At 44.5% G+C, this 21,695-nt stretch overlaps 1 protein-coding gene across 1 annotated transcript; it reads left to right on the top strand.

Moving 5' to 3' along the window:
- The first annotated feature begins 59 nt into the window (after positions 1 to 59).
- On the top strand, positions 60 to 21,695 carry Noxred1 (NADP dependent oxidoreductase domain containing 1). Its single transcript, XM_052738630.1, has 7 exons — positions 60 to 216; positions 4,226 to 4,397; positions 12,379 to 12,578; positions 15,900 to 16,080; positions 16,387 to 16,538; positions 17,733 to 17,955; positions 21,431 to 21,695. Exons 1-7 carry the CDS (start codon positions 210 to 212, stop codon positions 21,618 to 21,620), a joined length of 1,125 nt encoding a protein of 374 aa, XP_052594590.1. The 5' UTR covers positions 60 to 209; the 3' UTR covers positions 21,621 to 21,695.

Below are 21,695 nucleotides of genomic sequence, written 5' to 3'. Positions count from 1 at the left end.
GCCCTTGACCGTCAGCACATCACACAGTGTGACAGTGTCACAGCAAGGCAGGAGTCGGGGGTTAATAGCAGCACCAGTCCAAGAGACAGAAGACCTGACTCCCCTCCGCTCTGCTGCTGACAAACCAGGGCCAGGGAGTCCTTATTCTGGGGACCCATCTTCATCTGCAGAAAAGCAGCACCGTAGTCTGTGACTGGTGTTCTACACTCATGACAGGTGGGTGGAGTGGTAGGGAAATGGACATTGCACACAGCACACAGCTGGCTGTAATCTAAGACAGTGTGCTTCTTAGCTGGAGGCACTTTGGGCCTGCGGGAAACATTGGGCAATAGCTGAAGGCACTTTTCATTGCTGTACTTAGGGGTATGTTGGTAAATATCCTGTTACGTGCAGAAAAGGCCCCCACAGCAAGGAATTATCCTGCTTACAACATTAGTAACAACTGCATTACACCCTGCTTTTGAGCTGGAGAGATGGCTCAGTGAGTAAAGGTGCTGGCCGCCAAGTCTGAAGAGTTGAATTTGATCTTCAGGTCCCACATGGCAGAAGCCGAGAACTGACTCCCATAGTTGTCTTTTGACCTTCTCATATTTGTGTGTGTGTGTGTATGCGCGCGTGCGCGTGCACGTACAAATGTTAAAGAATCTGCTTTCAAAGGATCAGATCCCATCTCCTGCGTTTTGCAGTCCTCTACAGTTCCAGGTAGCCTCATACTTTGTGACTTTCCTGAGTCTCCTTTTCACTCCTGAAGAAGGGGGTTTCATTCGCTGGTATAGCAGACTTCAGAGGAGAGGCAGAACCACTAGGGGTGCAGACAGGTTGTATCTCTCCAGCCTCACCACGTACTTCATGACAAGTCAAGATGATGGCTGACCGTCTGTATAAAGTGGTTGCTTTTGTGTCTGGTGCTAGAGTTTGAACTTCATAGGGGAAGCAGTGAGGCCGTGGAGATGGCTATACAGTGGGGGACAGCAGGGCTAGAACCGAGAGTTATTGCCTTAGTCAGGGTTCCTGCTGTGATGACCATGACCAGAGAAACTCGGGGAGGGAAGGGTTTATTCGGCTTACACCTCCATATCACTGTTCATCAAGGAAGTCAGGGCAGGAACTCAAACAGCGCAGGAACCTGGAGGCAGGAGCTGATGCAGAGGCCTTGGAGGGGTGCTGCCTTCTGGCTTGCTCCTCATGGCTTGCTCAGCCCGCTTTTTTTTGGAACCCAGGACTACCAGCCCGGGGAGGACACCACTCACAATGGGCTGTTCCCTCCTCCATCAATCACTAATTAAGACAACGCCCTACAGTCTTGCCTACAGCCAAATCTTTTTGTTTGTTTGTTTTTTGAGACAGGGTTTCTCTGTGTAGCTTTGTGCCTTTCCTGAATTCACTCTGTAGCCCAGGCTAGCCTCGAACTCACAGAGATCCTCCTGTCTCTGCCTCCCAAGTGCTGGGAGTAGAGCGTGCACCACCACCACCCGGCTCTCCAGCCGAATCTCTTGGAGGTATTTTCACAACTGAGGTTCCCTCCTTTCAGACAACTCCAGCTTGTGTCAAGTTGACGTAAAACTAGCCAGCACAGTTCCCGAGCAGGATGCACGCCTCCAACCTTGATAGAGTAATATCCTGCAGGAGCAGTTGGTTTTTGTCACAGAGTTGAAGATCTCCTGGTCCAGGAGTGAGCAGGGAAAGGAGGATGCGGGAGCAGGCGGAGCAGTTACAGGTCTAACTGCTGAACTACACCAAGGAAGCAAGTCAGAGAAGTAATGATGTGGCCTTGCTAGCTGGAACAGGAACTGGTTGCCGTTTCATTTTCACAGTCTAGATTCTTCACAAAACCATTCCTTGTGGTTCTCTCTAACCAGAAACGCAAAAGAAAGGGATTCTGGGAAGCAGTTCCGTCTAACCAAGTTGCCATGTCACAAAGCTATAACTCTGAATTCCCATTTTTGAGGATGTGCAGATAAACGCCTAGGATTCAGGTCTGCAGGGGGCTGTGTTGGTCATGCAGGTCTGGCAGGTTTTTTTTTTTTTTTTTTTTTTTTTTTTTTTTTTTTTTTTGGTTTTTCGAGACAGGGTTTCTCTGTGTAGCTTTGCGCCTTTCCTGGAACTCGCTTTGGAGACCAGGCTGGCCTCGAACTCACAGAGATCCGCCTGGCTCTGCCTCCCGAGTGCTGGGATTAAAGGCGTGCGCCACCACCGAAAGAGCTTTTTTTTTTTTTTTTTTTTTTGGTTTTTCGAGACAGGGTTTCTCTGTGTAGCTTTGCGCCTTTCCTGGAACTCACTTGGTAGTCCAGGCTGGCCTCGAACTCACAGAGATCCGCCTGGCTCTGCCTCCCGAGTGCTGGGATTAAAGGCGTGCGTCTGGCAGGTTTTGAGTTCCTCTTTCCTTTGGAACAGGAAACTTCGCTTGCAAGAGTAGGATGTGATATCTACTATGTCACATTCCTGTAAGAGGGATTGGAGAAGCCAAGCATAAAAAGTGACAAGTGGCACAATTACTTTTTATGAATTATCTGAAATATGTAAATCCATATGTAGGAAACAGATTGGTGACTCCAGGAGGTTGGAAGTGGAAAGGAATTGGGAGTAATTACTTGATGCAAATAGGATTTCTTTCTGTGGGGTATAAAAATGTTTTTGAAATAGAGGTAGTCACACAACATTCTGAATGTAATGAAGAACTGTTCATTTTAGAATGAGTAATTTTATGTTACATGAAATCCACCTAGATTTCTTTTTAATCTAATGAGATTTAGAGACTGGGTAGTTTTAAACTCTGATTTCAGCCTTTATGGCTACGAGATTGATTATTGAGCATAAAAAGACAGGGTAGTGCTAAGGGCTAGAATGGGTAGAGTGCTTGCCCAGCAGATGCCAGGCTCTGGGTTCAGTCCTCAGGGTCTCACATTCCTTTACGGAGTCTTATGGTACATCTCTGGAGTCTCAGTTTCCTAGGATACTGGATCAGGGCGATCACACTTAATGAGTCACTGTTTCAGAAAGGGACTGGGGGTATTGCCCAGCATGCACAGATCCTGGTTCAATCCCAGGTACTCGGGGGAAAACCATTAAATAACTATCTGTTTTTTTGCCGTTTTTGTTTGGTGTGTGTGTGTGTGTGTGTGTGTGTGTGTGTGTGTGTGTGTATGTGTGTGTGTGAGAGAGAGAGGGAGAGAGAGACAGAGACAGACAGAGACAGAGAGAGAGAAAGAGAGGAGAGGAGAGAGAGAGAGAGAGAGAGAGAGAGAGAGAGAGAGAGAGAGAGAGAGAACGTTATGGAGAATTCTCTTTCCACCTTTAGGTGGGTTTAGAAATTGAACCCAGGTTGCCAGGCTTGCATAGTGAGTACCTTTACCCACATAGCATCTCACGGGTCCTGTCATTTACTTTTTAAAGCAGTGCTAAAATCTATATGATACTCTAATCTGGAAGAAAAAAAATAGAAATCCAGAATCTTCTGTTGGGAAAAATAAGTTCCTCCCTGGCCTGGGATAACATTCCTACAACTAGTGAAAGGAACCGGGTCCTCCTCACACTCAGACCAGGGAAGTCTGTAGACGTGCCTTGCTCCTTTAAGACCAGAGGAGAGAATGAACTGGTTGCTAAGGAGTCATAATGACAATTCTCTCGGGTGGCTCGCCTTCATATGTCGTTTTCACCTGCCCAGACTAGAAGTCCTGAGGAATAGAGCGTATCTCTGTTGGTTAGTGAGAGATGCATGTAAATGGGTTTGTATATGCCTAGGCCTATTTTCTAAGATTGAAGTGCCCATGCTCTAGCCAAGGGCTCTTTTTTGCCCTACAGGGAACACAGAGTTTACTTAAAGTGGAGATTTTCTTTGAAGTGAGGTTCTGTGTGATTAGCCACATTTCTAAAGCCCGCAGAATGGAAGGGAAAAGCTCCCAGCTAAGAACACCTCTGAAACCTATCACTCTGCTAACTCCTGCTGAAAATGCACCTGTAGCCAGTGTGGATAAATATTACTGAGAATTCCTTTTCAGGTTTCCTGAATCCAGGATTCATGACCCGTAGTTGTTAGGAAGCCTCAGTGGTCCCACTCAAATAGAAACGTGAACTCCAAGTTCAGAATCTGGAAGAGTGGTGCTGAAGCCCGCCATCATGAGGACTCATGACCTAGTTACACACACACCATCAAACTTAAGCCTTTGTGCCTAAACCCCTATTCTCCAGGGTAGGGAGTCATGTTGCTTGGTATCTGTCACTGCAGGAGATGGTGGTTTGGAAATGAATATACTAGATGACCTTGAGTCCCTGAAGTTTGAGTATGGGATCCCAGAGGAGGAGCGGTACTGGCTGTACTTACAGGGACGATATCGGGGATTGATGATCAAAGGCTGTGCCCATGCACTCTTCTTTTGCAAACTCTTCTGTACTTTGAGGTAAGCTAGTTGAAAAAGAAAGACAATCATCACTGCTGGGAACCCAAGGGACTTGCGCTTTGTATATTGGAGGTTAAATTCGGCGGGAATTTTTTTTTTTTTAATCTTTCCAGTCCACAGTCAATTACTTCTTATCTGAAATGACTAGAAAAATTCACTCAAGGATGTTTTGTGTTTACATAGTAAAGCTTGGATTAGTGGTGATTTCTAGCCAGATACAATGTATCTATCTAGCTGATACATTGCATTCATTCATTCACGCATTTACTCACTCAAACTACCAGCTTGCCTTCCACAGCACTAAGGACCAGTCATCCCTTGCCAGTTGCTTCACATAGAGGTAGTTCTTTCTTCTGAGACTGACCTAATAGTTGACAGGAACAGCTGTAGGAAATCAGGAACCCATGAACAAGTAAGACTATTGACAAAGAGAAACTATGAAACCAGTCAGGTTCTGGAAAACAGTAAGGAATGAAAGAATTCACCAGGGGAATTCAGCATCAGCAATGACCAAGCCGATGGAATCCGTGACCTCAAAGATGGGTCAGCTGAAGGTATTAGTAAGAAGAACAAGAAGAAAAAAGGGAAGGGAAGCATTGCAATCAAATTGCCAAGTATAAATAATTTTGAAAGCAAGAAAAAAAAAAGGCAACTCATGTACAATGTAACTTCCATCGTGTTGAAACAAACACTGTTTTTAAGTAGATTTGATAAGATTTTAAATCAAAAACTCCTAAGGGACAAAGAATGGAATTGTCACAATGATAAAAGGCCCTTTACAGCCATCGTTATGGCATCCAGACAGAAGGTCAAAAAGAGAACAGCAGGCAGGAGCATGCAGGGGACTGACGGGAGCATCACGGACAAAGCGGGGCAGTCCACTCAGAAGCAGGAGAACATGTACGCTCTTTGTGTGGTTTTCGGTCTGCTCTACTTCGACAGGGTCTCTCTCCGAAGCCAGCTCTGAATCTTCCTGCTTTCGCTTTCTGAGTGCTGAGATTTCAGAAAACATTCCTCAGTACACCTGGAACATCTCGGGGGTAGGTCGGTTACATATGACCACAAAACAAGCCTTAACACATTTAGGATTATTAAAGTCATACTTAAAAATATACCAGAATTCAGGCTGGGTGTGTTGATACACACTTTTAATCCCAGAACTCTAGAGGCAGAGGCAGGTGGATGTCTGAGTTTGAGGTCAGGCTGGTCTACAAAGAGAGTTCCAAGACAGCTAGGACTACACAGAGCAAGCCTGTCTCAGAAAAACAACAAGAAGTTCAGTCACTAGGAGGAGGGCTTTGAGGTCTCAGATGCTCAAGCCACGCCCATTGTGCACTCTGTTCCTGCTATCTGCCGATCTGGATGTAGAACTCTCAGCTACCTCTCCAGCAACATGTCTACCCATATGCCACCATGCTTCCTGCCATGATGACAATGGACTAAACCTCTGACTGTGAGTCAGCCCCAATTAAATGTTTTCCTTTTTAAGAGTTGCTGTGGTCATGGTATCTCTTCACAGAAATAGAAACCCTAAGACAGACAGTAAGGTGGCTAAATTGTCTGCCTCCACCACAGGCTCTGGGATCAGTCAGAGACCTTAGCTCACTACGGTGAAAGTCAACCAAAGAAGATACCCAGCATCAACCTTGGTGTGCAAGCATATGTAAACACCTATACATGTAGCACACACACACACACACACAAACTCTTGCAAAAAATTGAAGAGGGAACATTTTCAAACTTATTTTAGAGACCAGCATTACCTTAATACCCAAGTCAAAGATACTGTGAGAAAGCTACCAACCAATACCCACTGCTGGTGAGTATTGATATGAATATCTTCAACAAAATGTTAGCTAGCTGAATTCAATATTACATTAAATAATGTAATTATTTAGATACATTAGATAATGCACCATGAACAAGTGGAGGTCATTCTGGGAATGCAAGGGTGCTTCAACATGCAAAATCAGTCAACGTGTGACACACTGATGTAAAGAAGGTTGACTGAGGTAAGATCTCTTTGGTCTAGGTTTTTGTTCTCAGTGATGAAAGAATTTATAGATGTAGACAAAAGACGAGCAAGCAAAGATTCATTTGGAGGAAGAAATACTTGAGAAAGTGAAAGGGTGAGCAGCCTTATGTGTGAGGACCACACTTCGAGTCTTATGGACTCGGATGTTGAGAAGAGGGAAATATGGAATGTTTAGTAGGAATCATTTGACTGGTTCCACCTTTTTTTCTTTTCTTTTTTTTGGGGGGTGGGGTGGGTTTTCAAGGCAGGGTTTTTCTGTATAACCACTTGACTGTCCTGGAACTCACTCTGTAGACCAGGCTGGCCTTGAACTCACAGAGATCCTCCTTTCTCTGCCTCTTGAGTGCTGGGATTAAAGTAGCTCCACCTTTTGTGATTCTTAATGTCATATAACTTTTTCTTGGGCATGCTACTGCCTCCCAGTTTATCATTTTCATTATAACACATACCTGATGGCCTAATCTCGGTTGTCAGCTTGACTATCTGGAATCAGCTGGAACCCTAGCTGCTGGACACTCCTGTGAAGGATTATCTTAATCCAATGATTTGGAGCAGGGAGACCCACCTCACATCTGGGCCACATCTGGTGGCCGTGCTCATAAAAGGACAGGGAAGAAGGAAACTTGCTTTCTGTCGGCTAGCCCTCACTCCCACTCGGAAGTTTGCTCATTCTTGTGGTGTGGCCACGTTAAATCCAGCTTCTTCAGGGTTCTGATGTCGACTGAAGACCAGCGACTCTGCAGGAATCCTCCTCCGGGGCCAGGTTTGGACTGCGGAGGCATCCGGCCCGGTGGACGGAATAGCTATTACGTTTTCTGCCTTGCTGTCGTGATGAGACAGCCGTTGTTGGACGACCAGGACCACATTCCGTAAGCCAGTCTAATAGGTCACGCGCACGCACACACGCACGAATGCACACACGCACGAATGCACACACACGTTGATTCTGTCAGTGCTGTTCCTTTAGGGAGAACCCTGTGGAACCCACAGGACTTACACAGTGTGTCAATTTCCCTTTAAATTTGTCCTATTCGGTTGAGTACCAGCAGTGGAAGGTCATGTACCAGTCCCCAGGGGAGAGTGTTAGGGAACTGCACAAGGTAGGGGCTTTGTTGTTAGCAGTGACTTTAAAAATCTAGAAGCCAGGTGGCGGCGGTGGTGGCGGCGGTGGTGGCGGCAGTGGTGGCGTGTGCCTCTAATCCCAGCACTCAGGAGGCAGAAGCAGGCCGATCTCTGAGTTCAAGGCCAGCCTGGTCCACAGATTGAGTTCCAGAACAGCCAGGGCTACACAGAGAAACCCTGTCTCAAACAAAGCAAAAAATCTAGGAGAACATCAGGGAGGCGAAGTCTCTTTCTTTTCTCTTTAGATGATGGGGAGAGTTGAGGGGACTCTGGCCAGCTTCAGCGTGGTGGGCATGGCTCTGGCAGGCTTTGCCCTTCCCTCCATTCCCTCTGCCTTGCTAAAAACCCTTACATTACATTCCTGAAGCTGGCCCCCAAGGTCTATTCCTTTATTTGGCCCCTTCCTCCTCCTGAGGCTGACTACCAAGGTCCAGCTATCAAAGTATTGAAGTCCAGCAATCAAAAGCCCCCTTCGGCTCACCTAATTAACATGCCCAGTATTAAGTACCATATCCTAAAACTGGATTTTCCATTTTACCTTTATAAACTGCCATTTACCTATGGGCTACATGTGTTTCCTCTCTATCCACAGGCAGTCCTTTTTCCCTCTGGGACAAATATCCCTGCTCCCTTTCCCTTGTCCCCTTCCCCTTCTCCCTTGTCCTCTGTCTCCTGTGTTTGTCTCCTACTCCCTACCCTCTGTCCCTCTGTGGCAAATAAATCTCCTTTGTGCTGAGAACTTGGCTTTGGGGGTGCTGAGCTGATACTTTTCTTTCAAGAGTGGTTTGCCTCATTTTGTGTAAAATAAGGAAGGGATAGTGTAATGGGGAGTTGTCACAGCCTCTAGCTTCTGACCTTGTGCCTAGAGACCCTTTGCAAAACCACATTTACCGAAGAAAGCCCAAAGTGACATGATTTCAGTCAGCGAAGAAAAGCAGTTGACCAAGTCAACACTCTGCCACAAAAACAGCACTCAACAACCAAAGGGAAATTACTCCAGTGAACTAAAGGCCGTATATGAAAAGCGCAAGGTAGCATCATATTCAAAGCAGAGAACTTTTCCTCTAAGACCAGACCCAAGGCAAGGATTCCCACCTTCACCACTCTGTTCACTTTAGTCCTGGAAGTCGTAACCGATGCAGTTAGGTTACAAAACTGAACAAATGAAAAAACTTCATAGGGTGATTCCATCTCAAAAAGCTACAGAAATGCCAGGCGGTGGTGTCGTACACTCTTTATCCCAGCCCTCGAGAGGCAGAGGCAGGAGGATCTCTGTGAGTTCAAGGCCAGCCTGGTCTACAGCATGAGCTCTGGGACAGCCAGAGCTGTACAAAGACAACCTGTCTGGAAAAACAGAAACAAAAACAGAAACAAAAAGCAAAACAAAAGAAAGAAAGAAAAGAAAGAAGAGAAAGGAAGGAAGGGAGGGAGGGAGGAAGGAAGGAAGGAAGGAAGGAAGGAAGGAAGGAAGGAAGGAAGAGGAAACCAACATTCAAAAACCAGTTGCATTTGTGCACACCAACAATAAACAGGCTGAGAAGGATGTTAACAGCAATGCCAGCTGGGGTGGCTCTCAGTGGTAAGGACAGAGTCACTGGATGCGACACTACAAAGCCACGGGCAACGGAAGCAAAAATAAGGAGGATTGTTTCAAACTTAAAAGCATCCATATAACAGAGCATCTGGATAGCCAAGGAGCTGACAGCTGAAAAGGGAGAAAATGCCTGAAAACCACGAGGGGTAAATATCCACTATAGGCCTGGGGATGTAGCTCAGTCGGTAGCGTGCATTGCCTGGTGTCGGTGGTGTGCGTTGCCTGCACAGTGCACAGGTTTAATCCCTAGCGTTGCATAAACCAGGTGTATCCTTCACCTGTCATCCCAGCCGCCGGAGAATCCCATGTTCAAGGTCACCTTCAGCTACGTACCAAGGTCAAGGCCAGCCTGGACTACTTGAGACCCTTTCTTCAAAAAATAAAAATTGAGCCGGGCGGTGGTGGTATACACTTTTAATCTCAGCACTCGGGAGGCAGAGCCAGGCGGATCTCTGTGAGTTCGAGGCCAGCCTGGTCTACAGAGCGAGATCCAGGACAGGCACCAAAAGTACACAGAGAAACCCTGTCTCGAAAATAATAATAATAATAGTAATAATAATAATAATACAATAAAAAAATAAAATAAGATAAAAATTGTTGTGGGATATTTGATCTCACTGTGACACTCCGAGACTGTTAATAATGTTAACCTTGAATGGGAGGGAACCAGTGACCAGCTGACTGGAATTAGCCACAGAGAAGCCAAGAATCTGGACAGAGAAGATGATAAGGGAAGGAAAGGGTGGGGCTAGAGTCTGGAGCTTCTTCTGGTTTGGGGACGAGTTCCTTCTCAGCTTCTCTGATCTAGCAGGTTTTCACCCTCACATCTGACTTCCGAGTCTTTGTTGGTAAATAGAAGGATACAAACTTAGTTTAAACCTACACATCATAAGTGCAGGCCACGGGCTGGGTGGCCAGCAGGGCTCTGACTGTGGGGCTGTGGGGCTGCGGGGCTGCAGACAATAATTAAAATATCAGTAGCTTCATGTGCAGCCACTAAGCTGACAGAAAAAAGATTTTAAAAAAATACCACTTGGGAGGCAGAGGCAGGTGGATCTCTGTGAGTTTGAGGCCAGCCTGGTGTACAGAGCGAGATCCAGGACAGCCAAGGCTACACACAGAAACCCTGTCTCGAATAAACCAAAATAAATAAATAAAATAAAAATCCAGTATATATAAAGATATTCTGCAACTCATCAATAAACTCAATTACCTGATTTTTAACCTAAGACTTCATCAAAGAGTGTATAGAAATGATCAACAAATATATGAAAGGATGCTCAATATTGACAACTATCAGGACAATGCCAATCACAACTACAATGAGATCTTCCTTTATACCTGTTACGACAACCACTACTGGAGCACCAGAAATGAACAAGTTTGGGTAAGGACGTAGAGAAATTGGAACATTTGTCCAATGTTGGTAAGAGTGTAAGAAGTATAGTTGCTATGAAAGTAAAACATAAAATTGCATAAGATCAAGCAATCCCATTTCTGGGTATACATCCTAAGAATTCCCAGAGATATTTGTGTGCCCATGTTCATTGCAGCCTCATTTAACGTATCCAAGATGTGGAAGCAATTTAAATGTCCACTGATGATGAATGGGTGTGATGGTTAATATTGTCAACTTGACAGGACAAAGAACCATCTAGATTATCCAGAGTAGGTCAACTGTGGTGGAAAGGCCCCATTTAACTGTGAGCGGCAGCATTCAATGGGCTGGGTCCCAAATGGAATAAAAAGGAGACAGTGAGCTGAGTGCGAGCATTCATCATTGATTACTGATCGTAGATATCATGTGACCATCTCAGCAAGTTCCTGCCACCATAAGTTCTTCACCATGATCGACTATATCCCTCAACTATGAGAAGAAAAAAAAAATCTTGTGTTTTGAATAAGAATGGTCTCCATAAGCTCATATGTTTGAATACTTGGGTCTCCAGCTGGTGGAGCTGTTTGAGAAGGATAAGGAGGTGTGGCCTTGTTGGAGGAGCTGTGACAATGGCAGGTGGGCTTTGAAGTTTCAAAAGACTCAAGCTAGTCCCTGTTAGCTCTCTTTGCCTCTTCCCTGTGGGTCAGAATGTAAGCGCTCAGCTACCACTCCAGGACCTGCTTGTCTACTGCTGCCATTCTCCTTAACATGATGGTCATGGATTCTAACCCTCTGGAACCATGAGCCCCAAACTAAACCCTTTCTTTTATATAAGTTGCCTTGATCGTGGCATTTTACCATAGCAATAGAAAAATAACTAAGATAGCCCTTAAGATAAGTTTGCTAGGTATCACAGTAACGAGACGATATAATGGATATATAATGGCTAATATAATGGATAAACAAACTGTGTTATATGCGTCAGGAGTAGTGGCTTGCACCTGTAATCTCAGCACTCAGAGGCAGGGAAATCAGGAATTTAAGTCCAGCCTGGGCTATATGAGACTCTCTCCAAAACAAAACGAAACAAACAAAACAAATCACATTAGATACATATGATGAAATACTACTATTTGGCCTCAAGAAGGAAATTTTATAAACTATGAATTGGATGAAGCTTGAGGACACGATCCTGAGTGCAAAAATGCTGCACGATTCTGCTTAGATGGTGAAGTTAAAGTTTTTTAAGTTTTAAAGTTTTTCTGGCTAGAAAGCAAACAGCAAGTAAAATGGTAATTTCCAGATGTGAGGATGGGAAGTGAGCTGTTCCGGAATATAAAGTTTCTGTTTTGCAAGGATGCAAAGGGTCTAGATATCAGTTGCATAGCAATATACATAGATTCAAACATACTGTGTACTTAAGACAGTGATGAGACAGTCTAGTTGACAGCTGTCTGCCCAGAAAATAGACCATAAAGTTAAAAGAATTGGTCCACGGTGTGCTATACGTCACCATATGATGTATAGCAATCACAGTGATGTTCAAAGTTAATAAAATACGAGATATACAGACCTCGTGTTTAAGATCCCAGGAAAATTCAAGATACATAAAACAAAAAAAAATTTTCATTGATAAATATTTTCACCCAGTTTCATCCCTTGGAAAAGCAATGTCCTTTTTCAGGATGAAAATGGCCTCCAATTGAAATGCCTTGTTTCTGAAGTAGTGCATCATCAGGCTTATACATAAAACAAACAAACAAACAAACCCACCAAAAACCATTCAGCTTCGAGACTCCTGGGGAAAACTATAATGTGTCCATGCATCTGTGTGTCTTTGTTCATTCTCTAGTGAATTATTACAAGAGGGTCGGCGTAAAATACATCCCCGATCTGTGTCATTCGACGCCGCCATTGCTGAGGATGAGAAGTTGAAGGTGGGCGTCATCGGATGCGGCCACCTTGGGAAGCAGCTGGTTAACGTACTGCTGAGACTTGTCCCCATCCCTCCTGAGAGCCTGCAGATCTCCACTCGGAGGCCAGAGTCCCTGGGTGAGGAGCACTGAGGGTCAGACTGTAGTAGATAGGAGGCTGGTGGCGCTAACAAAGCTATTTTGAAAAGGGCCCTTTAAAAGCAGGGTTCTCTGCTTGCTGGCCTGAAATTTTGAACTTGTTAAGACAGTTTTTCTCCACTTACTTAATCTGCCTCTCCTCCCTGTGCCCTGGGTGCGAATTATCTTTCTGGGTATGAGATACGGGGGAGTTTTCCACATGGTATTCAAGTCTAACTGGAGTATTGGAGTCTGGAAAAAAGGTCAACGAATACTTGTATTTGGCCTTATATTTAAAAAATGACATCTGAATATGAAAACACAGTGGTTTCAGTTATTGATCAGTGTGACAGAAATAAGAACAGTGACTGTTTCTGAGGAGATGGACTGCCAAAGGACCTGTAAGAACTTTCTGGGGAGAAGAAAATGTTTTCTATTTAGAGCAGCAGTTCTCAACCTGTGGGTCACAACCCCTCTTGGGGTCAAATGATCCTTTCATAGGGGTCACCTAAGACCATTGAAAAACATATTTACATTATGATTCATAACAATAGCAAAATTATAGATGTGAAGTAACAACGAAAATAATTTTATGGTTGGGGGTCACCACAACATGAGGGACTGTATTAAATGTTTGCAGAATTAGGAAGGTTGAGAACCACTGGCCTAGAGGGAAATATGGGCTGCATAGATGTATGCACTTAACCAAAACTGTTCAAACAGTATCCTTCAGAACTCTGTGTGGTACTGTATGTAAATTATACTGCAATAAAATGCAAAATAACAGTGCAAAGTAGTATGCATATTGTAGAAAAATTACTCTTGAAGGAAGTGTAATAATTACCCATATTCTTCTTTTTTTTTTCTATTTGGTTTTTCATGACATAGTTTCTCTGTGTAACAGCCCTGGCTGTCCTGCTCACTTTGTAGACCAGGTTGGCCTTGAACTCACAGACCCATATGCTTCTTAACTAGGCTATTGTTTTCTTCCTTCTTCTTCTTCTTCTTCTTCTTCTTCTTCTTCTTCTTCTTCTTCTTCTTCTTCTTTTTTTTTTTTTTTTTTTTTTTTTTTTTTTAAAGATTTATTTATTTATTATGGATACAGTGTTCTGCCTGCACATATCCCTGCAGGCCAGAAGAGGGCACCAGATCTCATTACAGATGGTTGTGAGCCACCATGTGGTTGCTGGGAATTGAACTCAGGACCTTTGGAAGAACAAGCAGTGCTCTTAACCTCTGAGCCATCTCTCCAGCCCTTCTTCTTCTTTTTTAAGTTGTAGCTAGAGTTTTTCTCTCTCTGGGTCAAGCGTAGAGACCCCGGCGTGTGCCACCATGCCTGGCATCTAGCTCCTCCTCCTTTCTAGTAGTATTTCATTGCATGAGTATTACAGTTTTTCTATTTATTTGTTAATGTAACTTTCCCCCTAATTTTTGGTCACTGCAAATACATCTATGAAGGTTTGTATACAAGTGTTCACGTGGAATTCTACTTTCATTTTTTTTCTTGAGCAAATGCCTGGAAGCAAAATGGCTGACTTGTTAAAGAAATATCTCATGCCTTGTTTTGTTAGACAGCTAATGCTTTTGCTTTCCAATTTAACCTAAAGAAAGTTCAGGTTTGAATTTTTAGCAATGTTGTGTAAGAACACCCATTTCATTATATCATTTTCTTTTTAAAATCTTATTTATTTATATTTTATGTATGAGTTGTCTGCATGTATACCGACAAGGTAGAAGAGGGAATCAGATCCTATTATAGATGGTTATGAGCCGCTATGTGGTTGCTGGAGTTGAACTCAGGACCTCTGGAAGAGCAGCCAGTGCTCTTAACCCCTGAGCCATCTCTCCAGCCCCTCCTTATACCATTTTCAATACTGGAAACCATTCCTTAAAAAATATTTAATTTTATTCTATGAATATGATTGTTTTGCCTGGGTGTATATCATATCTGTGTAACACATGCATACATTTCCACTGGAAGCCAAAATCCCCTGGAATTGAAATTACAGATGATTGTGAGCTGTCTTGTGGTGGCTGAGAACTGAACCCCAGGTCCTCTGGATGAGCAGCCAGTGAGCAGCCAGTGCTCTTAACCTCTGAAGCATCTCTCCAGCCTGGAAAGCATTCTGAATGTCATCATTTTAATATGTCTTTCAATTTCTCTTTCTTTTTTTTTTTTCCTTTTTTTTAATGTATACAGCATGTATGCCTGCAGGTCAGAAGAGGGCACCAGATCTCATTATAGATGGTTGTGAGCCACCATGTGGTTGCTGGGAATTGAACTCAGGACCTCTGGAAGAGCAGTCAGTGCTCTTAACCTCTGAGCCATCTCTCCAGTCCCCTTTTCCATGTTTTGATTCAAGGTTTCTCTGTGTAGCCCTGGCTGTTCTGGAACTTGCTCTGTAGACCAGGTTGGCCTCAAACTCACAGAGATCCTCTTGCCTCTACCTCCCAAATGCTGGGATTAAAGGCGTGAGCCACCACCACCCAGCTCAGCATCACTTTCAACATTTTTGGTCAGTGGGATGAGTGCTTAACCTCTTGGGTAAAAAAACATCTTTTGCATTCTGTTTTTCAGTAACACTTAAAGCATACCAGATGGAAGTATACATTTTAAATTCTTACTTTGAGAAATCCATGTTGTAGTGAGGATGATCAAATAATTAAATACCTGTGTGTTTAACGCAATTGTGTGACTTGCCATGTGCACAGAGACCTTTCCTCTACATTTATGAATATCTTACTATTGTCTTGTATACCTTACAAAAACTATTGAACCTTCCACAGCGCCTCCCAGTTTCTGTTGTACATTCTCACACGCTTCTAATTTTACCCACTACCTCAAGCCAGTAAGCTATCTAACTTTCAGTGAGCCACATAACATCCTGAAGCCTCGGTTGGCTCATCTGTAATATGGGAACCACCCTCATTGGTCTCAGAGGGTCCTTCTTGAGAGCTGCCTTAAAGAATACATAGGAAGCACTTTATACATTATCTGGCAAGCGCTAGCTCTACAGTAAATGGAAACAGAATGCTTCCTAGAGCATTCTTTTTTTTCCCTAGTTTAAATAAATAAAAAAAATAAAAATAAAAACACCTAGCATCTGTTCTAAAATCAAGACAAAAAGGAATCCTGCAACAACTTCGCACAGGGGAGGGCCCTTCTTTGCGTAGCTCACAGAGGCATCCAGGAGCAGTTTCTGGTTGCTGTGGCAACGTGACTTAGGTTGCTTACTGGATACACAGTTACCACCATCCTCTCCCCACAGCTGACGGCTGACGTTCAGGTCAAATCTCTCTTCCTTTCTCCCTCCCTCCCAAGTTGAGTTCCAGAAACAAGGAGTCCGGTGCTTGTATGACAATGCTGCTGTGGCGAACTGGGCCAGCGTGTTGTTCCTCTGCTGCCTGCCCTCTCAACTGCCTAATATCTGCTTAGAGATCCAATCCAAACTTGAGAAGACCTGCACCGTGTACAGCTTTGTATCTGCCATCCCGATACCCAGGTATCTTGTCCCACGGCCTGAGAACAGAACTGCGCAGGCGCTGATGTCTCCTCCGCGTTCTCTACCTGCCACCGCCATAGCCCTACCTCTTGAAGTCAGTCTTCCTCAGTAATAAGGAGGCAGCTTGAACTGCAGAAAGACCCAGCCAGCCTTTCTTACCGCCCCCCCCCCCCGCACCTCCCCAAGATTTTCACACAAGCAACAGGGGAAGGGGGCTGTTGTTTTGGCTTAGATGCGAATGCAGTAGATTGGATAGTCATTTTTTTTCCAATCTGGCATTGTACTCCCTGTCTTGGTGGCTTCCAGGTTGAAACTTCTACTGAACCACACCAATATCTTGCGGCCCCAATATCACTTTGCTGAGGATATTGATGACATCTGGGGAGAGAACAAGGAAATCACAGATGTTCTCCAAGATCCAGTGGTTCTTCGGGCTACCTGCCCCTACAGTAATGCGGGTAAATGCTCAACTGTGTAACTGTTGCTGACATTCTTTTGACAATTACCTTCCATGACTGGTGTGTGTGTGTGTGTGTGTGTGTGTGTGTGTGTGTGTGTGTGTGTGTGTGTGGTGTGTTAGGGAAAGCACAAAGTAGATACATTCTTAGTTATTTGAGTTTGGTATGTGTCTTAGTTAGGGTTTCTATTGCTGTGAAGAGACACCATGGCCATGGCAGCTCTTAGAAAAGCATTTAATTGGGGTGGCTTACATTTTCAGAGGTTTAGTTCATTATCATCATGGTGTGACATGGTGGCATGCAGGCAGACGTGGTGCTGGAGAAGGAGCTGAGAGTCCTACATCTTGACCCACAGGCAACAGGAAGTGGTCTGTGTCACTGGGCATAGCTCAAGCGTAGGAGACCTCAAAGTCCATTCCCACAGTGACACATTTCCTCCAGCAAGGCCATACCTGTTCCAAGAAGGCCACACCTCCCAATAGTGTCACTCCCTATGAGCTTATAGGGGCCAATTACAGTCAAACTACCATAGCATGAGAAGAGCTGGGGGGCGGGGGGTGGGGTAAAAGCAGCTTTTCTTAGGCAGAGCTGAGAAGCCTAATTTTTGGATCCTTCAGGCTGGACTAGAAACAACCAGGGAAAATAGCTCATGTGAACAATAGAATGAGCTGGGCTTGGTGGTACATGCCTATAATCCCAGCCTTGGAGAGGTTCTCTAGTCTCTAGTTCTCTAGATTCTCTAGTCTCCACTAGAGAATCAGGGTATCAAGACTCTTTGGCTACATAATGAGTTTGAGGGCAAGTAAAGCTACATGTGAACCTGTCTCAAGCAAACAAACAAATAAACAAACGCAGGAGAATGAACTGTCTGGGACAAAAAGAAAATGGGGTTCCTTGTAAACTTGCAGTATTTCCCAGTTCCTCCCTGCTGTGGGCAGGGACCATTCTGGAGATCCTTCTGCCATGAGCAGTGTGACTTAGCCCTCTCTGCTCCCCCTTGGTGTGATCAACACATGATGTGGTTGGAAAGGGCAAATGGGGCTCATGGCCGGGGAGGGAAGAGTGTTCCTCTCCTGGCTGTATTGCCGATCACTTTAGGGGAGAAGGTGGCCTTGCAGCCCGCCTCTGGTTTTCCTCTGGGTTCCCTGCAACTCGCTTTTGCAGATGCTCATGGTTACTTTTCTTCGTGTCTAGGGGGGGTAATCCTCAATATCAAATGGCTGGAGGGGGTGTTCTACTCGGTCATCAATGTCTGCACCGCCTGGAATGTGTTTCACTCACACGTGCTGCACATCCTCAACAAACTCTTCCTCTCGGTGCACTTAGAGAGCTGTGAGAAAGACAAATCGTCCTGCCCCAAATTTCAGCTAACAGACTTTATGAACAAGAGCTACGTCAAGAGCTTGTTTCATAAAAGGTAAGATGTCGAACATTTGGCCATTGGAATCTGTCCCATGGTTTTGTCTTAACAGATGCTTTTTAGAAACATTTCTTTGTTGGTGGCAGGGCGTGGGGTGGGGTGGGGTGGGGTGGGGCGGGATGAGAGGGTGGGGTAGGGGCGTTGGGAGGGGAACAGTGACTAGGACTTGGAGAGACCAGAGGGAAACCTCTAGGAGTCAGTGGTGTCTTTTTGCCATGTGAGTGCCGGGATCGAACTCAGATTCTCAAGCTTGGCAGCAAGCACCCTTTTCTTTTATACTTTCATGTTCCTCTCCCCATCTCAGTGGGGTTTTGTTTGTTTGTTTGTTTTTATTTGTTTTTCTTTGTTTGTTTGAGAGTCTCCATAGAGCCCAGGCTGGCCTCGAACCTCTCAATCTTTCAAGTTCCAGAATTGCAAGCATGCCCCACCACATTGCCTGACGTTGACCTGTGTCCTCTTTTAAATTTGGTACAAATAATACACTTTTCTAAAAAAACAGCGCAAAATTTAAAAAATTAACCAGTTAAAAAAAAAAAAAAGCCTCCCTGCCTCCTAAATCCCATTTCATAGATAGTTGTCTCTAATAGACTGTTTTGTCATTTTATCTAGGCACTAACAGATATTTGTATTGTCGTTGTATTGCAATAGGCATGCGTATTTATTACTTCAGTGTTAGAGGCATGGAGCCATAACACCATTTTTGCTTTCCATATCCAGCTGGAACTCTGTGGATGCTGGTGTTGCCTACTTCACTTAGGAACAGCAGCCGCGTGCGCAGCCTTTTAGACACATTGTGCAAGTTACACGTTGCACTGTCTTCCTGTGACAGAGTGTGATTCCTTCCTCAAATGTTGCACACTGCGCTGCTAGACCATCCATGCACTTGCTTCGAGTACTTGGACAGATGTTTCTGCTGGGTAAACATCCCGATGACTGTCTGAGCTAGAGGACCCGTACATACGTTATTGCTTAGCAAAACGTCGGCACCGCTACCACAGGCGCGTGTCGTTCCTCTCTAGTGTGGTAAAGATAAAGGCACCCTTTCTGGCCTTTGCTAATCCAACATGGAAAGCTTGCTGCTGTCATTGCTAGTGACTTCCATGTCTGTAGACTCACTGGGCTCTCGGAGCTCCTTTCCTTCGGGGACGCCTTGGGCACGCCATCCTTCTTCAAGCAGTCCTCTCGGCTGACGCTCCTCTCCTTTGATAGCTCTCCCGATGTCCTGCCCTCAGATCTGAGAGGTCTGAGGGATCAGCCCTGGGCCCCCTTCTCTTTCGTCTACGCTTGTCCCTGAGTGGCCTTTTCCAGTGTGGGAGTTCATGCTGCCATTTTTACTCTCCCAGGATAAAACTCTCCATTGGTGCTGTGCCTACATAACCCCATATTCGCCACCTCCTCTGAAATCCGACGTGTGTGAGCATCCTTGTTTCTGTGGGGTTCTTACCTAACTACTACGGCCTCACCAAGTGCTCCAAGGAACCCCAGAACCCCAGACGTAATCATTGATTCCAGTTCTCTTCCCCACCCCATAGTCTGGTCACCAGCGGATTATACTTTCGGTGTGGGAATTCCCCTCACCTCCCTGTTGTTTCATTTCCAGAATCCCTTTTAGTTTATTTTATTTTTTTTTTTTTTTGGTTTTTCGAGACAGGGTTTCTCTGTGTAGCTTTGCGCCTTTCCTGGGACTCACTTGGTAGCCCAGGCTGGCCTCGAACTCACAGAGATCCGCCTGGCTCTGCCTCCCGAGTGCTGGGATTAAAGGCGTGCGCCACCACCGCCCGGCTAGTTTATTTTTTTAATTGTAGTGGCCCATATCCTGTAATAACTCCCCGAGAAAAGGGTACATTGGAAGTAATTTGTTAATGTTTGAAAATGTTTGTGTTCTTACCTACAGTTTTATTGAGAACATGGTTAAGTAGTGGATTCTACACTGAAAATCATTTCCCTGAGGGGGTTTTGAGCACTGTTTCATTGTCTTCAACTTTTAGATTTGCTGTTGGGAGCTATAGGGCCTTTCTAACTCACCTTGTTATATTTTTGCTTTTTGGAGACAAGGTCTCATCTATCCCAGGCTGCTCTACCAATCCTTTGGCCAAATCCCAGGTGCTGGGCCATTCTACCCTTTCTAATTTCTTTTTTTTTTAAATCAGACAGTGTCTCACTATGTATCCTTGCCTGTCCTGAAACTTGCTACTTAAACCAGGTTGGCCTTGAACTCATAAAAATTTACCTGCCTTGAGACAGGCGGATCTCTGTGAGTTCGAAGCCAGCCTGGTCTACAGAGTGAGTTCCAGGACAGGCTCCAAAGCTACAAAGAGAAACCCTGTCTCCAAAAACCAAAAAAGGGAAAAAGAAAAAGAAATTTACCTGCCTCTGCCTCCTGAGTGCTAGGATTAAAAGCCTGTGCCAACATGCCTGACCAAAGGTCATCAGGCTCCTCCACCTGTCTGTAATGGTCCTCCTTCCTTTATGTGGCTCCTGGTTTCTAACATTCGTTTTCCTTCTTGCTAAAGAACTGTGAACATTCCTTGTAAGACTGATATACTGACAATTCCTTCAACTTTGGTTTGATAAAGCTTTTTATTTCTCCTTCACTTTTGAAGGATGATCCCCCAAAATTCACATTTCTGGGGGATGGAGAGATGGCACGGAGGTTAGGAGCTACTTGTCGTTCTTGCAAGGACCTGGGTGTGGGTTCCCAGCACCCACAGGGTAACTCATAGTCATCTGGACCAGGAGAGCTGATGCCTTCTTCTGACCTCTTCTGGCACAAGGAATGAGTGTGGTGCACGTACACACATGCAAGCAAAAGAAAGAAATCTGGAAAAAGATTCACAGTTCTGGGTTGATGGTTTACATACGCGTCAGTCCATTGTCTGCGTGTTGGCATGGCTTCCGACTGTAAGACATTCTACCGGGAAGTAGTTTTCCTCTGGTTTCTCTTAGGATTTTGGCTTTATCTTGTCATTTTCTATAATTTGAGAATGTATCTGGGTGTCGTTTTTGTTGTCATTTTATTATTGGCATTTATCCTGCTTGGTGTTCTTAGCTTGCTTAGACCTATGGCTTGCTATATGATATTAATTATTATTTTGCTATATGATACGTCATTATTATTTCAAGTATTCTGCTCCTTTCTCTCCTCCCCTTCTAGTATTATCTGTCTGTCTGTTGTTTGTATGCCTATCTATCTATCTGTCTGTCTGTCTGCCTGTCTATCTATCTATCTGATGGGTCTATCTACCTACCTACCTACCTATCTATCTACCTACCTACCTACCTATCTAGTCCTTGCATATGCTGGTCCATATAGCTCATCATTGCTGTTTTTTTTTTTACTTTTTCTGTCTGGACATTTCTATAGTGATACAGTCAAGTTCAGAGAGTCTTCCTTCAGTTTGGTGTTTCACACCCAAGTTATATGTATTAAACAGACTCAGAGAAAGTAATGCTATCTTTTTCTCCACCTCAGGCCTTTCCCCTGGTTTGATCTGTCTGCTGTGCAAAGCAAGGAGACACCTTTTAGCCAGCACCTCGCTGCAACTCCTATTCTCCAGGACCACCTTACTCTTCTATACTGTGACTTTTTTGGCATCTCCTTAACCAAAAAAGAACTACCAGAGGTTTCCACGGGTTCTTCGCCCCAAGGGGGTGAGGGTTGACAGAGAGCCATGCATTGTGTTAGAGAATTGTACTAATGACTTGACTATAGAATAAAAGAGGTCTATATACATCAA

Source organism: Peromyscus californicus, unplaced genomic scaffold (genome assembly GCF_007827085.1).
Source record: "Peromyscus californicus insignis strain IS unplaced genomic scaffold, ASM782708v3 Scaffold_15__1_contigs__length_86483966, whole genome shotgun sequence".
NCBI classification, from domain to species: domain Eukaryota; kingdom Metazoa; phylum Chordata; class Mammalia; order Rodentia; family Cricetidae; genus Peromyscus; species Peromyscus californicus.
The sequence above is the reverse complement of the archived record's forward strand: the minus strand, read 5'-3'. Positions and strand labels throughout refer to the sequence as shown.